The sequence below is a fragment of the Tetrao urogallus genome, assembly GCF_951394365.1.
Source record: "Tetrao urogallus genome assembly, chromosome: 6".
NCBI lineage: Eukaryota > Metazoa > Chordata > Aves > Galliformes > Phasianidae > Tetrao > Tetrao urogallus.
Genome location: NC_136819.1, coordinates 30,372,465 through 30,387,302, shown reverse-complemented (window position 1 = coordinate 30,387,302; position 14,838 = coordinate 30,372,465). Strand labels below are relative to the sequence as shown.

The following is a 14,838-nucleotide window of genomic DNA, read 5'->3' as shown; positions in this document are numbered from 1 at the left end:
TACGGTTACAAGTTACATATATAGTTGGAAGTATTCATATATAAGGGAATATCAGCTTGTTAGTGTATGGACACAAATATGTGAGGATTACAGGGATCTAAAATCTACCTGGATTTAGTTATTGCTTCAAAAAAGCTCTTGTAATGTTTTTCTTTTTATAATACAAATACTGTTATAGAAATAGCTATCATATTTCATACTAAGCAAAATTTTGTGATTTTTTGTTTCTAACATTAAAAGAGCTGTCAGGAAGAAGAAGAGGAGGAGGAGGAAGACAAAGAGAAGACATTTGAGGTGAGAGTTCAAATCTTATTTCTTTAAGACACTTGAGGTGAGAGTTTAAATCTTATTTGTTTCTGCTTGTCTAAATTAGAAGAGAGCATTTTAAACATAAGCACAAGAATAAATAAAAGGATAACACAGTGTATATTGAGAAGCTTTACTAGGTTATTCATGTAGAAGAAAGGCAGTGTGAAGGCAAATAGCCTTCAGCATCTTCAGGTTTTTCATTTGTATATGTTGTTTGAATGAGTTCCAGTCTGTATCTTTTTTTTTTTTTTTTTTTTCTCCAAACTTAGGAGAAAGAAATGGAAAAGCAGAGAACTCTTTATCAGCAAGCTCGCTTACATGATCGTGGAGCTGCTGAGATGGTCCTTCAGATGATCAGTGCAAGCAAAGGTAATGTTCAGAGGAGAACTGAAGTACATATTATCATGTATAATGCTATACGTATACATATGCATAATGACATAACACATTATCATATGCAACTTTTTATGTCATCTCTGATTTGTACATGATACATAACGCAGCAAAATAAATGTGAATAGGGACTACGTTAGGTAAAATTTCTGAACTGTCTTTCTGACTGACTAGCTTATAATTACAAATTTTATCAGCAGTACCCTTATTTTGACAGGTCATACAGGACCCATGGTTGTTGAAACACTAAAACTTGGTATTGCTATTCTAAATGGTGGGAATACAATAGTTCAACAGGTAATGCTTTTCTAACTATTGAATCTTGCTTGTGTAAATGAAACTAGTTTTATTTTTATTGTTGTTAATTTAATTTTAGGCTAAACAATGAAAATATATTGGAATACATGGAGTATTTGTATTGGAGTATTTGGTCCAATAACAGTGACATTATTCCTTACTAGTGACCTGCTAGTTCTGAATGGTAATTTAGGGCATTTTTAATTTACATAACTTTAATCTAGACTTTTTTCCCCCAAATGTGTGTTTGTGTACTCTAGAAAATGCTAGACTACTTGAAGGAGAAAAAGGATGCTGGATTCTTTCAAAGTCTTTCTGGTTTGATGCAGTCCTGCAGGTAAAAGCAAAGATCATGTTATTACAGCTTCACTTTTATTGAGATTGATGGTCTGGTGCAGATGGCTTTTTTAGATGTAAATTACACAAGTCACAGATTCTAGAACTCTGCTTTTTAATGAAACTATTTGTGAATCAGAGGAATGCTGTGTTAACATCTTAAAATATTTTTCCAACTGAGAAAATAAAGCATAGTCTAGGTATGCATTTGAAGCATTAGTTTGGAGAGGCAGAAAAGCAAAAAGTAACAGCTCCTTTACTGGTCCCAGATCCTTCAAGATTTCTGGATGGTTCTAAGGATGGAGAAAAGCCATCACTGAAGGAGAGACAGGCCACTGGAGCTTTATTAAGCTATCAGTTCCTGGACCTCTCTGATATGTCACATAATCTCTTCACCTGAATCCTCTGCATATGTATCAAGCTTGTTAGAGGTGGCATGTGGCCAGTGAGACCATCCATGGTAGTCCATTCACTTGACAAACCAGAACGTCCAATTAGTTAAGGTAAAAGACTCTCCTAAACAAGGTGGAAAATTGTTGGTGTATCTCATTGCTCTCACAGTAGACAAACTCCTTTCCTCAGCCATTTAGAGCAACAGAAAGGTTCTGAAACAGCACACTGAATGACAAGTGGAGAAGATACCACAGAAAAGGAAAAACTGTGGAAGGAACGATGACCTGCACTGCAGAAGTTATTATTTAACAGTTGCAGCCTAATTAAATAACATACACTGTCTTTTTTCACATTTATGTAAAACAATTTAGCAAGTACTTTCTGAAACAGGACTTGCGGTGAATATATGAACAACTGTGTACGCATTGTGCAGGACTTGATTTAAAACGTTATTGATAAAATGATTTGAGCACAGAGAAGAGAATGAAAATGATGTTTTGAAAAATGCTTCACATTTTGTTTTTGAGAATGTCACAGGAACTTAGAACATGTGAATGCACTGCAGTGTAATTGAAAAGAAGTATATATCATAAAATTATATCTGAACTGTTTGAATGAAAGTATTCAGACTTAGAAAAATTATCATCTGATATTTCAGATGCTGAGCTGTGGCAAAGAAGTACAAAGGCATAGATTTCTGTGTATTTTGACCTTAGTAGGTACAGAGTCTCTGATTATATATCTATATAGATATCTATCTATAAATATATTTTTGGAAAATGGAATCAAACATTCTACTTTTGTCTTTAAAATAATGTAATAATGTATAAGATATAGAACAACAATGTAGTAGTAGTGAAATTCAGTGGAAAACAGCATAACTGTGAAAAGCAATTGCAGTGATGTTCTTTTGGCAAACAGGTTTAAGTTAATATAGAGAGTAATTTCAGATTTCTTTTCACTTACATGTGAAACCATGAATGATGTTACTGGAAGAGAAGTTAGATGTAGAGATGTACTGGAAGAGTAGTCAGACCTGATCTGAGACTCATTATTTTACAGAAATGGACACTGGAGCCTTATTTTCATCCCAAGCACTTTGATTTAATACTTATATTAAGTGCTGTGATAGTGCATGTTGTAACAGGTCAAGCTAGTTATTGAAGTGCAGTTATTGAAGGCTTCCAGAAATTTCTTAGAAGATAATTTTCCATTGTTTACTGCAGTACTTTCTCATTATTATTATTTTTTTTTATATAAGTGTTCTTGACTTGAATGCGTTTGAGAGACAAAATAAAGCAGAAGGCCTGGGAATGGTTACTGAAGAAGGAACTCGTAAGTACAATGAAACTGATTCCAGTAGCACTTAAAATATTTGAGCTTCCTTCTTTAAATAGAACTTATTAAACTTGGCTTGAGCTTTCTGTTGTTAAACTGAATATAAATAACTGTAGGTTGTTAAACTGAGCATTTTTTACATGTATGAAATCTTTAGCAATAATTTTGATGACAAAAATGTAACTTCCAATATTCTCATCTTGTATTTTTGTTATTTTTCTTCAATCCACAGTCATCGTACGTGAGCGTGGTATGTTTGGGTACAGTTTTCAATACTATTGTTCCGAAAGTCTGTTGCAAATGCAGAAAGAAAGCTCTAACTGCATCTTCTCAGACATCTTCAGGTTTAGCGTTATGGTCTGCAGCAAGTTGTGTGTTCAGCTTGGAAAAAGTTTGATGCTTATTAATGAAATGTCGTTCATATTTAAGGCACAATTTTATTCATAACTAACCATTTGCTTATTAGATATATAATGTGTAGTTTGTTTGTTGTCTTAATTTTTTTTATTTTTATTTTTTTTTAACCACGGATGCATTGGAGTGCTAAATGCTTTGGCTTGGCTTTTGGACCCCATTTTTCTTTTCATTATTATCAGCCTGTTTCTTTAAATTGCCTTAAAGCAGCATTTATAGTACTGTATTTTTAGCAAGAATCTTCAGTTCTGAAGGATGCTGTAAGATTGTGTTCTGCATATTTAATAATGGAAGCTGTCACGTAATCATTGTATTTATATATTTTAAAGGTGAAAAAGTGTTGCAGCATGATGAATTCACTCGAGATCTATTTAGATTTTTACAACTGCTCTGTGAAGGGCATAACAATGGTAAGCACGAAGACTTAATTTTGGGGAAAAAATGATGAGAGCAAATGATAACTCTACGCTTAAACATAACTGACTATAACTCATTCTAAGATTTTTTTTTTTTCCTGATTTAGTATTCTGAGGGAAAGTGACACACCAAAAATGTTAATTGTGGATGTTAATTAGAATTTCTAAGTCTTAATGTAGTTTCAGATTTTATGCAGATCATTAATACCAAAACCTCTTACAAAGACAGACATATGGTTAACAGTTATGTGAGTGTAGTGGCATACAGTAGTTCAATATCCAGCACAGATAAATGAGCATCCTTACCCAGCAAGGTACTGAAAAAGAGTATCTTCTCCGTGAATATATAAAAACAATCTTGTATTTTTCTTTCTTGTCCATACTAACTAAGCACAAATGCCTTATTTACTTCAGATTTTCAAAATTACCTACGTACTCAGATGGGCAACACCACAACAGTGAATATTATCATTAGTACGGTTGACTACCTCTTGCGTCTTCAGGTGAGGAAAAAATCAGAAGAAAATGAAACGTAACATAATTTTCTTTCCTTCATTTTGATAAGTTCACATTTTGATGGGATCAAAGATGAGGTTCCTCTCTTCTATCCGGGATATAACAAAAATAATAAAAAATAAAAAGAATTGAATTTAATTTATTTTGTCTTCCTTTTTAAGATAGATGACTTTTCAGAATTCTTCATGAAACCACATTTTTGTTAATTTCATTGTTTACTTCTGTAGACAGCACAGTTAGATAAAAACATGAGAACCTGTTGTCATGAGAAACAGATTAACTGAACGTCAACTGATTCAACTTCTGGTGATAAGCATGCAGGCAGTAAAAACTGCTTTCAAAATCCTAAATTAGAAAATGTAACACTGTGCTTTTTCTTAGGAATCAATCAGTGACTTCTATTGGTACTATTCAGGAAAAGAGGTTATTGATGAATCAGGACAACGTAACTTCTCTAAAGCTTTGGCTGTCACCAAACAAATATTCAATTCCCTTACCGAATATATACAGGTAAATGAAAGGTTTTGTCCAAGATATTAACAATGAAGTTCAGTAATTACATGATCTGATCATGTAATGTTGCAAGTTTGTAAACATTTGGCTTTATTTTTCTTATTTTTGACAGTTAGATTGAATCACTGGCCCAGTGAAAAGTTAATATTAAAATAATGGCTTCATATTTGACATGATGAAATCTCTTTTTTTACATGCTACATGCCAAAGAAATTGTAAGAAACTTTCTTGTGTAGCTTCATGGAAGCCTGACATTTGTTTGCTGTTTTGTTTTTGTTTTTTTTGTTTGTTTGTTTGTTTGTTTTGTATTTTTGTTTTTTTTTTTTAATTTGTTTGTTTTTATTTTTTCAGGTACAAGCCTTAGGAAGGTGAAGCGTTACTTTGATTTTATATAAGTAAAAAATGTTTTTCTTACTTCTAACTTTTTAGGGACCTTGCATTGGTAACCAACAGAGTCTGGCTCATAGTAGGCTGTGGGATGCAGTTGTTGGATTTCTTCACGTATTTGCCAATATGCAGATGAAACTTTCACAGGTATTTGCAAGAGCTAAGTGATGCTTCTTTGTATCTGGTTATAAATTACAGTCAAGTGAACAGTGAAAGCTGTGAATAAACTAACATACTGGCTCTTGTTGACTGCATGGGTAATTGCCATGTAAAGGTACAACACTGAATCTTCCAACAAACATCTTCATACCACTCCTTTTATCTGCCAGTCATTGCTGTGCACATATCTTTTCTTACACAAGATCACTCCTTTCAACTCATTTACGCCTTTCTGTTAGTGACTGCGCAATTTAGTCCCTCCCTCCTTGTTGTCAAAACCTAACGATCTGTTACATCTGAAGCACCATTAAAAGCATGGTTTCTATGCTACACACAGAGAGGGCAAGAGAAAAGCTGGGAAGGATTGGAAGAGGGAGGGAATGTGACAGTGAGTCACCTTGTCCAGTTAATTCACCACATCCACTGGACAAGAGGACTACAAACGGTGTTCATTTCACTGTGCATGGCTTCACCGCATGCCTCAGTTTTAGTCCCATACACTCGCTGAGTGAAATGCTGCAGAGTCATTTCCCCCCTTATATTCATGTCTTTGCTACCCTCTGACTTGCTCAGACAAAACAAAAGTTTTTTGTTTTTTGTTTTTTTTTTTAATACAAAAGTATATCACAATTCCATGGACACATAAATGTTAGTCATGAAATCGTATTAGTTTTGTCAAATTCTGTGCTGTATTTTCTAAACCTGCTAAAGTACTAATTCTATTTTAAGTGGCAGTACATGATGCCACTACATATTCCCTGTGAAATGAAAAAGGATGTTTTCATTCTGAGAATACTGACTGATATTTGGAGTACCAGCTTTGTGAGTTTCTACTGTCCCTTATCTGCACTTCACTGTTTCATAATGCTTTATTAAGGCTTTATGCTAATAATACCTTTGCTGCAGTAACTTACCATGCTATTGTTATAAGACCTTTGATAGTAATCATAATAATTACAAGGAAATTTTGCTGAATAATGTGAACTAACTTCAAATGACTGTCCTGCATATTGTTTTACTCCGAATGTATCCCATATAAATACGAAGAAAAAACAACCCTATACTCTGTACTGTTTCATTTGCTTTTTTTTTGTTTGCTCTATTTTTTAATACAGGACTCTGCTCAGATTGAACTGCTTAAAGAGCTTCTAGATCTGCTAAAGGATATGGTTGTGATGTTGTTGTCATTACTTGAAGGTTCGAGCCATTTCTCATTTTATGATTCAGTATTATTGTATCAGCTTTATAATGTAAAGTCCAAGTATTATGGTAAACTTTATTTACCTCTGATTGTATATAATGCCAGGATGAAATCGACTTTATATTTATTTAACAATTAGTCTGAAATATGAATATCCATGAAAAAAGAGGTCTTCTGCAGACAAGCATGTTGGAAAAAAAATTATGAAATACAGAAATGGAGGTTTTGGTTCAGTTCTCAGTGTGAATATGAAGTTCCTTTATTTAAAATACAGAGGCATCAAATAACTCATTGTTTTAACACTACTTAGGTAACGTTGTAAATGGAACGATTGGAAAACAAATGGTCGATACGCTTGTAGAATCATCTAGCAACGTAGAATTGATCTTGAAGTTTTTTGACATGTTTCTCAAATTAAAAGATTTAACTAACTCGGATGCTTTCAAAGAGCATGACCCAGATGGTAAGGGCATCATTTCAAAGAAGGATTTCCAGAAGTCAATGGAGGCTCAAAAACAATATATACAATCAGAGATTGAATTCCTGCTGTCATGTACAGAAGCTGATGAAAATGATATGTTCAACTACATTGATTTTGTAGAAAGATTCCATGAACCAGCCAAAGATATTGGCTTTAATGTAGCGGTTTTGCTAACAAACCTTTCAGAGCATATGCCTAATGACTCACGCCTTCAGAGCTTACTTGAACCTGCAGAAAGTGTTCTTAATTACTTTGAACCATACCTTGGCCGTATTGAAATAATGGGTGGAGCCAAGAAAATAGAAAGAGTTTACTTTGAAATCAGTGAATCCAGTAGAATGCAGTGGGAGAAGCCACAGGTGAAAGAATCCAAAAGGCAATTCATATTTGATGTTGTAAATGAAGGTGGAGAGCAAGAAAAAATGGAGCTCTTCGTGAATTTCTGTGAAGACACAATCTTTGAAATGCAGTTAGCATCCCAAATCTCTGAGACTGATTCAGCTGAGAGACCTGAGGAAGAGGAAGAAGAGCCTTGCTACGTTGTGGATATCGGAGATGATGAGGAAGAAAAGTCTCTGGAATCTCCTTCAGCTTTTGCAATGGCCTGTACTGCAGTCAAGAAGAACGTAGCCAACTTTTTAAAAATGGTTACTGTGAAGAACCTAAGGAAACAGTACAGGAAAGTCAGAAAGATGACACTAAAAGAGATGGTGAAAGTGTTTTTCTCTTTTTTCTGGATCCTATTTGTAGGGGTGTTCCAACTGTTCTTTAGTATAGTGTGGGGAATTTTCCAGATTCTTTGGAGCACTGTATTTGGGGGTGGACTGGTTGAAGGAGCCAAGAACATTAAAGTTACTAAAATACTAGGGGACATGCCTGATCCAACGCAGTTTGGAATCCATGATGACGTCACAGAAACAGAAAAAACTGAAGGTGCTGAGCATGGCATTAGAGATGAACTTGTGCAGTTCGTAAAAGGTGAAAAGGGAGAAACTGACATAATTTCAGATATTTTTGGCATTCCAACTAAGAAAGAAGGTGGCTCAAAACATGGTCATGATGCTGGACTTGGAGACATTGCAGAAATACTCGGTTCTGATATCCAGTCTTCTCTGGAAAACAGTGTTCGTAAGAAAAAAGGATTACAGGTATGTGAAGGAGATTTTGTATTTCTTTCCAGGAAATACTAATTTACTAATATATCTATATTACTGGCTTTTCTAGTCGCAACTGAATTATTCGCAAACTAACTGACTGATGTTATGGATGAGAAGATATTTTATAATCTCCGCTCTTAAAGAAAAGAATTTTCATCGTGTTCTTGTTTGTTCTGCATGCTCATCTTTTTTATACTATAGTATACTTCAGTTACCTTTTCATTTACTTTCTCAATAATAATGGTATAATTATACAATATATAATTATAATAATATAGTATATAATACCATAATATATAATTATCTTCTTTCTTTTACATTGTGTAGTAGTCATACACTACTCATATACAGTAAAATAGCCTTTTTCCTGTTATTTGAAGTAATTTTCCTTGAATCTACTTTTACTTTAGTGTTTACTGTGTTTTCATACTTTTTTTTATTGCTTACTAAGAGTTTATTCTGTTCCTCTGCTGAGATGAATATGTTTTATAATTCTATTTAAACATGGACCTGAGCTAAACATCAAAACCCAAATGCTTTTGTCAGATTAGGAGGGATGTTTATATTTCAGATTTGTTTCTAATTGTTATTGAAATATTTCTTTCTTCTGATTGGATTTAACCCACCTATTTATAGTATGCTTTCCAGAAATATCCAAGAAGAACTTTCATTATACAACTTTTTAGTTCATTATTCCCTCTTCATTCAAATGTTTTCATCCAAGATTTAATTTCTTATTTATTTATTCATTCATTCATTTTAATGTGTATACTAAAAACGTTACTTTTAACTTGAGGACTTTAGGTCAGAGTAAATAGTTTTAAATTTTCTTCAATAAATATTTATTTTCTTTGATTTGTACATTTCTCCCAGATTTCTTTGTAAATATTGATAAAATGGTCCATTGTTTATTGAGATACTCTCAGTTATCAATGTGACTTCAGTTATCCAACTTAGCTGCCTTTTACATTAATGTTATTTAGTGAACTCTACCAAATTACTTTTTGCACAATCTATATTACAATAAATTGCTATTCACATTGTGCATATGGAAAGTTTAAGTAGTCTAGTTAGAGCAATAACAGTATTACATAAATATTGACTAGAACTCAGAAAAGAAACAGCAACGCAAAAATCAGGAATTCCCATCAGAATGTCTTGCACAACCATTCACAATAATAAAAGATACACAAATGGATAGAAACAAAAATCTGTGTCTGTATACTCAAAGAGAAAAAAAAACAAACACAACAGTTGTGTAGCGATTAATGGCATTACCATCTAGCTAGAAAAACAAAATAACTTAAGGAATTGTGTGATCATGGTGAAGATAAATAGGAGTTAGGTTTTACATAAAAGTTTGATTAGCCTGTGCTGAGAGTCACATAGGTTCACAAATATGGAAATACTTGAAGAGTAAGCTAAGACTGCAGATAAATCTTGCTACTTGTGGCAATGAAATCAAGATCTAACTGAGAAGTTAGAAGAACCTTAAAATAGTAATGCAAGTCAGTGAAATAGTGCATAAGAGAGAAAAAAAATCTGATTTTGCATGTAAAATTATGGATTTTGACATTATCCTAACTACTCAGTAGGAAATCTTGGAACTACATTACAGTTCTACAGAAATATTATATCAATGAAATCATCAATTAACACATGTCAAAGAAGCAAACTGAAGTTCTGCATTATCAAGAAAAGAACTGAAGGAATTATAACACAGAGCACTGTTATGCCAAGTGAACCCAAGATAAACCAGCACCTTGCAAAATGGAGTCTCCCATTTCAACAAGAATATGTTGGACTGAAATAGATTCAGGGAAATTGAAAAAATTATCGCAGTTATGGAACAAATCTTGTGTATGCAATCAAGTAGGCTAAGGCTCTTCAGCCTGAAAAGAAGACAACTGAGAGAGCATATGATAGAGGGATAGAAAGGATTTATTCATTCTTTCTCCACCCCACCCCCTTGGAAGAATCAGGAGCAAAAAAATGATCCCAGAATTATCCTTCATCAGCTTGAGAACTTCAGGAAACCTCGCTGGGGGGAAGAGTTATATATGCTTGCATTGCATGTACTTAGATAAGGTTCCATAAGAGAATTGAAATGAGCAAGGCAAGATCTATTTAGTAAATTCTTTCACTACATCTGTACAAGAGCAGATGACCAGTGATGAAAAAGTTTAGGTAATGGAATTATGCAAAAGAATGAGAAATGTACAGTTCGGCAGTAGACAACTAAGCATTTTGAAAGAATACAGAAAAGGGTAAGAGCTAAGGCAGCTTTTTACAAAAATGTATGGTAATAAATTTACACAATTTAGATTCTTTTCATAAATATAGATCCTGAATCTCAGCCTTTTCAGTGAAGCTTAGATACTTGAACTGCTTTTGAAATGAACTTACTTTGGTCTGGCAACGCTAAGTGTAAGGATGTTTGAAATTTGGGCCCTAGCTTCTCTCTTGCAGTTAACAAAATTGTAAAATTGTGCATTGGTTTTTCCTTATGTGAAGGGGCTGTTTGAAACATATGCTTAAATGATTGTGAGATGTGCCAGTAAAATTTTAGTGGATCATCTATCCAACTAACACAAATAGTTTGAGAAGATACACTGCATACATAAAAGTTGTTTAGGTTTTTGTCAGATTCCAGTTGCATCAGTTGATTTTGACAAAGTAATTGAGTTTTGCAATGCCTAATAATTACACAGGTCTTTTTCAGATTTTTGATGCTGTCACTGACACAGTATATTATTCTTCATTTTGTACTTGGAAAGAGGCAAATTGATTTTTTGCATAACCAGTAGCTGCACTGAGTCTTTGTGAGTGAATTTTATATTTCAGGGTATAGTCTGGATGTTGTTACTTACCTTCATCGTCTCATAACAGTGAGTAATTAGGTTGTTCAGTTATCTGTACTAGTTACAGTATTGATAACACTGTTTAAAAAATTTATCAAAAGAAGATATAAAGCATTCACAGTTAAAAGTCTTGTCTGAACTGTCGAAACGAAATCAAAGTCTTTACAAGAGTAAACTGTTATAAAAGATGCAGTGTGGTAATTATTTAATTTCTTATAAAACAGTCAATAATGTTATCAAAAATTTATGTGAGAGGGTTCATTTTGACAGTTAATGTTTTTCACAGACACCTGAAACTGCAAAAGAAGCTGAAGCAGAAAGAAAAGTGGAAGCTGAGAAAGCAGAGTGAGTTATCTTTACACAATTCCTCTTTAAATCCTTGCTACTTCCTAATATTAGATAACTTTGCCATAATGAATCTAAGCAATATTTTGAATAGCGGCGCAGTCTCTAAGAGGTAGCAGTACATCCCAGTGCATACAAAATATAAAACAAAATACAAACTTTTAGGCAGAATTTGACAATTCTGCACATATAAGTTCATGGTCATTGTCTTCAAAAAACAAAAAAAAAATCCTTTAAGAAATGAGCAGCAGTCCTGAAGAAAAGTCTGCAGCTTGTCAATACTACAAGACAATAACGTGTAGCAGTTTCAAAACTGATTTGCATTTAAAACCAAACGTTCTGAATTAGGATTCCCTCTAAATTAATGCATTTATAGTGCAGAAGTTCATCAGGGCTTACTTAGCTGATCTTTCTTCTAGCATGGAAGATGGTGAGAAACAGGATAAAGCAAAGGAAGAACAGTCTGAGCAGCCAGAAGAGGGAAAAACAAAGAAAAAGAAGCGAAGGCATGGACAAAAAATTGAGAAACCTGTGGCTGTTATGGCTAATTTCTTCAAAGCTTTGGAAATATATCAAACAAAAATGCTTGTAAGTTTTTTCTTAAATTCTATTCAACATTTATTCATATAATAGAATGTTTGATTGAAATCTAAGGGAGAAACTATAACAGAAACATAGGCCTAAGTTTTCAAAAGACTGTCTGTATTGATTTACTTCTCATTTTTTGTAATACTTTGTAGAATTATATACATAGCAAGAATATATATGTGTGTGCTTAACAGGACAGACTAAGTAACCTCCTAAGCTCCTTTTTAGGAATTCTGTTTTCTGTGATCTAGTTTCTAGAATCTTTTATTCTACTTTCTTGAACAGGGAGTGCCCATAGTTCTACGGCACCTTATTTGTTCTTACAAATATCAAATTAAGAACTCTGAAAACTTCCCATGTAGTTTATTCCAGCACTTCTCTTGAAGATTTCCTCCTATACAGTTTCTATTTGTCTTCTTATTGCAATTCTATGCCCATTATTTTACCATTAAATGGGAGAACAGACTGCCAAGAAATGCACTGCTTATTTTAACTGGCATATGAGGGCAGCACAATTATGTATTTACATTCTTAGAAACCTTAATGCTTACCTTTCTCATTTTGATGTTATCTGAAGACTATCACTAATTTGTTTTGTTTTTCCACTTTATTTACAGCACTACCTGGCAAGGAACTTTTACAACTTACGGTTTCTTGCTCTATTTGTTGCATTTGCCATTAACTTTATTCTGCTATTTTACAAGGTAAGCTTTTGCATTATTCTTTAAATGTCTTTAGTTACTTCCAGAGGAGTATTTAATGTTGGCTTTAGGGCTGTTTTAATAAAGCAAGTATTACAGTTCTTTCAAACACAAACTAAATGCATTTAGCTATGAAGAAGTTAAAATAATATCTTAAGCTTCATATCTAAAATTTGTGATGTGAAACTTTTTTTGGTTTTACTTCACTTGGGATGAATGAAAAGACAAACTGAATTTGTGTTTCTAGGCATTTTTTATTTATTTGCCTAAGTCTGTTTATGGTTCCTTTGTTTATTTTGACACTGGAAATTTAAAATCCAACTAAAGTAACTTTTTTTTTTTTTTTAAATCTCATTTGTTCTAAGGATACAGAGAGGCTTAACTATAATCAGCTATTACATTTTCCCATTTTCCCCCAGGAAATACTTTGTACATAATTTTAGAATCAGATATTGCCAGATAATTGTAAATTGTCATATACCTGTACTTGCTTTTCCTAGATTTTCTTTTCAGTGAAATGAGATTACGTAGAGAATTCAGCTGTGAAAATGAATTGATGTTACTGTTCAAAGCTAATGGTCTTATCTACTAGCTTCACAAGGGCAGGCTTTAGATACATCAGTTATTAGGTAGAACTTAGGGATTTGTCAGTATGATAAAGGAAAAGCTTTTAAGTTTACTGTGTGTATTCAATGTGCTTAAATTTCTCTTAGGTGACAGAAGAGCCACTTGATGAAGTGGAAGAAGACTCTAATCTCTGGAACTCTTTTGAAGAAGAGGAAGAGGAGGAAGGAATGGTATTTTTTGTTTTGGAAGAAAGTACAGGTTACATGGCACCCACTCTCAGAGCACTGGCAGTTATTCATACTATCATCTCCTTTGTCTGTGTGATTGGATACTATTGCTTAAAGGCAAGTTCTGTATCTTATTACTAATCTACATTTGGTAAAGCATGTAGTTCCAAAGTGATTTTTAGAGCTGAGATTAAAATACCTGTTTTATCTACTTCTTTTCAAATTAATATGTAGATGCAACCAAAACCGTTCTATGACACCAAGCTTTCCTCACATATGAGGTCTGGCAGGGATAGAATTAACTTTTTACATATCACAGTGTGTGTTTGGATTTCAGTCTGAGACAATGTTGGTAGCATCCAACTTTTGGTTATTGCTGAGCAGTGCTTGTACTCTGTGAACATTTTGTCTTTGTTACCCACTCCATGTGACCCCCAGTGACTATGCTGGGAGTGAGCAGACACTGGGAGGAAGCACAACTAGGAGAGCTAACCCAAACTGGCCAAGCAGCTGTTTTATACCATGTAGTGTTTTGCATGATAAGAAAAGCTGGGCTTGGTAGAAGAACTTTTCCAAGGTGGCTGTTGTTTGGCATTAGTTTGCTTATGGAAAGTGGGGAGTGGCTGCCTTTACATCACTTTGTTTTTCTTCTCTTTAAACTGTTTTTGACTCAAGTTTTCTTGCACTCTTACTGTTCCACTAGGAGTGGGGCACAGTGAGTAAGAAGCTGTGTGGGTACTTAGTTCTCACCTTGGTACCTATAGGTAATTGAGTGTCACGAGGCAATAAGGCAATACTATAGCATTTAAACCATTCAGAGTTGAGAGTCCTTGGTTTTATGTTTAAATGGTAACCAATTTTTTGTCTACACTAATCAAACCCTCTGTTTGGGGGTAATGCAAAGAATTAGCCTGGGAGAAGAAAGGCAGTAATACTTCTAGCAGTCTCTAATTTGAATTTTTGGGTGTAACCGCAAGCTTGCTTTATGTGAGGTTATGAAGAAAATCAAATGAAACAAACTATTCTAGCTCACCAAGGCAATCCATCTTTCTTAGTTCCTTGTCCCTCTTCTTATTTTTGACTTGCTCATTTTGGAGTTCAAAGTCATACTGCGTTAACATTTCCACTGCAGAACAGCAGGACTGTCAGCTGTCAACAGAATTACAAAATCAAGATAGTGAATGCAGCGGTGTCTTGAATCTTGTTTTATGTTTTAAGTTTCATTATTTAGTATGAATA

At 33.8% G+C, this 14,838-nt stretch overlaps 1 protein-coding gene across 1 annotated transcript in view; it reads left to right on the top strand.

Annotated features, from left to right (window-relative positions):
- RYR3 (ryanodine receptor 3) overlaps positions 1–14,838 on the top strand; it is a gene marked incomplete at both ends in the record, with an annotated part of 184,305 nt that overhangs the window by 155,130 nt on the left and 14,337 nt on the right. Inside the window, 16 exons of the mRNA XM_079537855.1 lie at positions 241–294; positions 579–678; positions 920–999; positions 1,260–1,336; positions 2,990–3,063; positions 3,299–3,316; positions 3,810–3,890; positions 4,311–4,399; positions 4,794–4,922; positions 5,355–5,459; positions 6,587–6,668; positions 6,983–8,301; positions 11,458–11,516; positions 11,936–12,104; positions 12,722–12,808; positions 13,519–13,716. Coding sequence (XP_079393981.1) covers positions 241–294; positions 579–678; positions 920–999; positions 1,260–1,336; positions 2,990–3,063; positions 3,299–3,316; positions 3,810–3,890; positions 4,311–4,399; positions 4,794–4,922; positions 5,355–5,459; positions 6,587–6,668; positions 6,983–8,301; positions 11,458–11,516; positions 11,936–12,104; positions 12,722–12,808; positions 13,519–13,716 — 2,721 coding nt within the window. The remainder of the gene's footprint in view (positions 1–240; positions 295–578; positions 679–919; positions 1,000–1,259; positions 1,337–2,989; positions 3,064–3,298; positions 3,317–3,809; positions 3,891–4,310; positions 4,400–4,793; positions 4,923–5,354; positions 5,460–6,586; positions 6,669–6,982; positions 8,302–11,457; positions 11,517–11,935; positions 12,105–12,721; positions 12,809–13,518; positions 13,717–14,838) is intronic.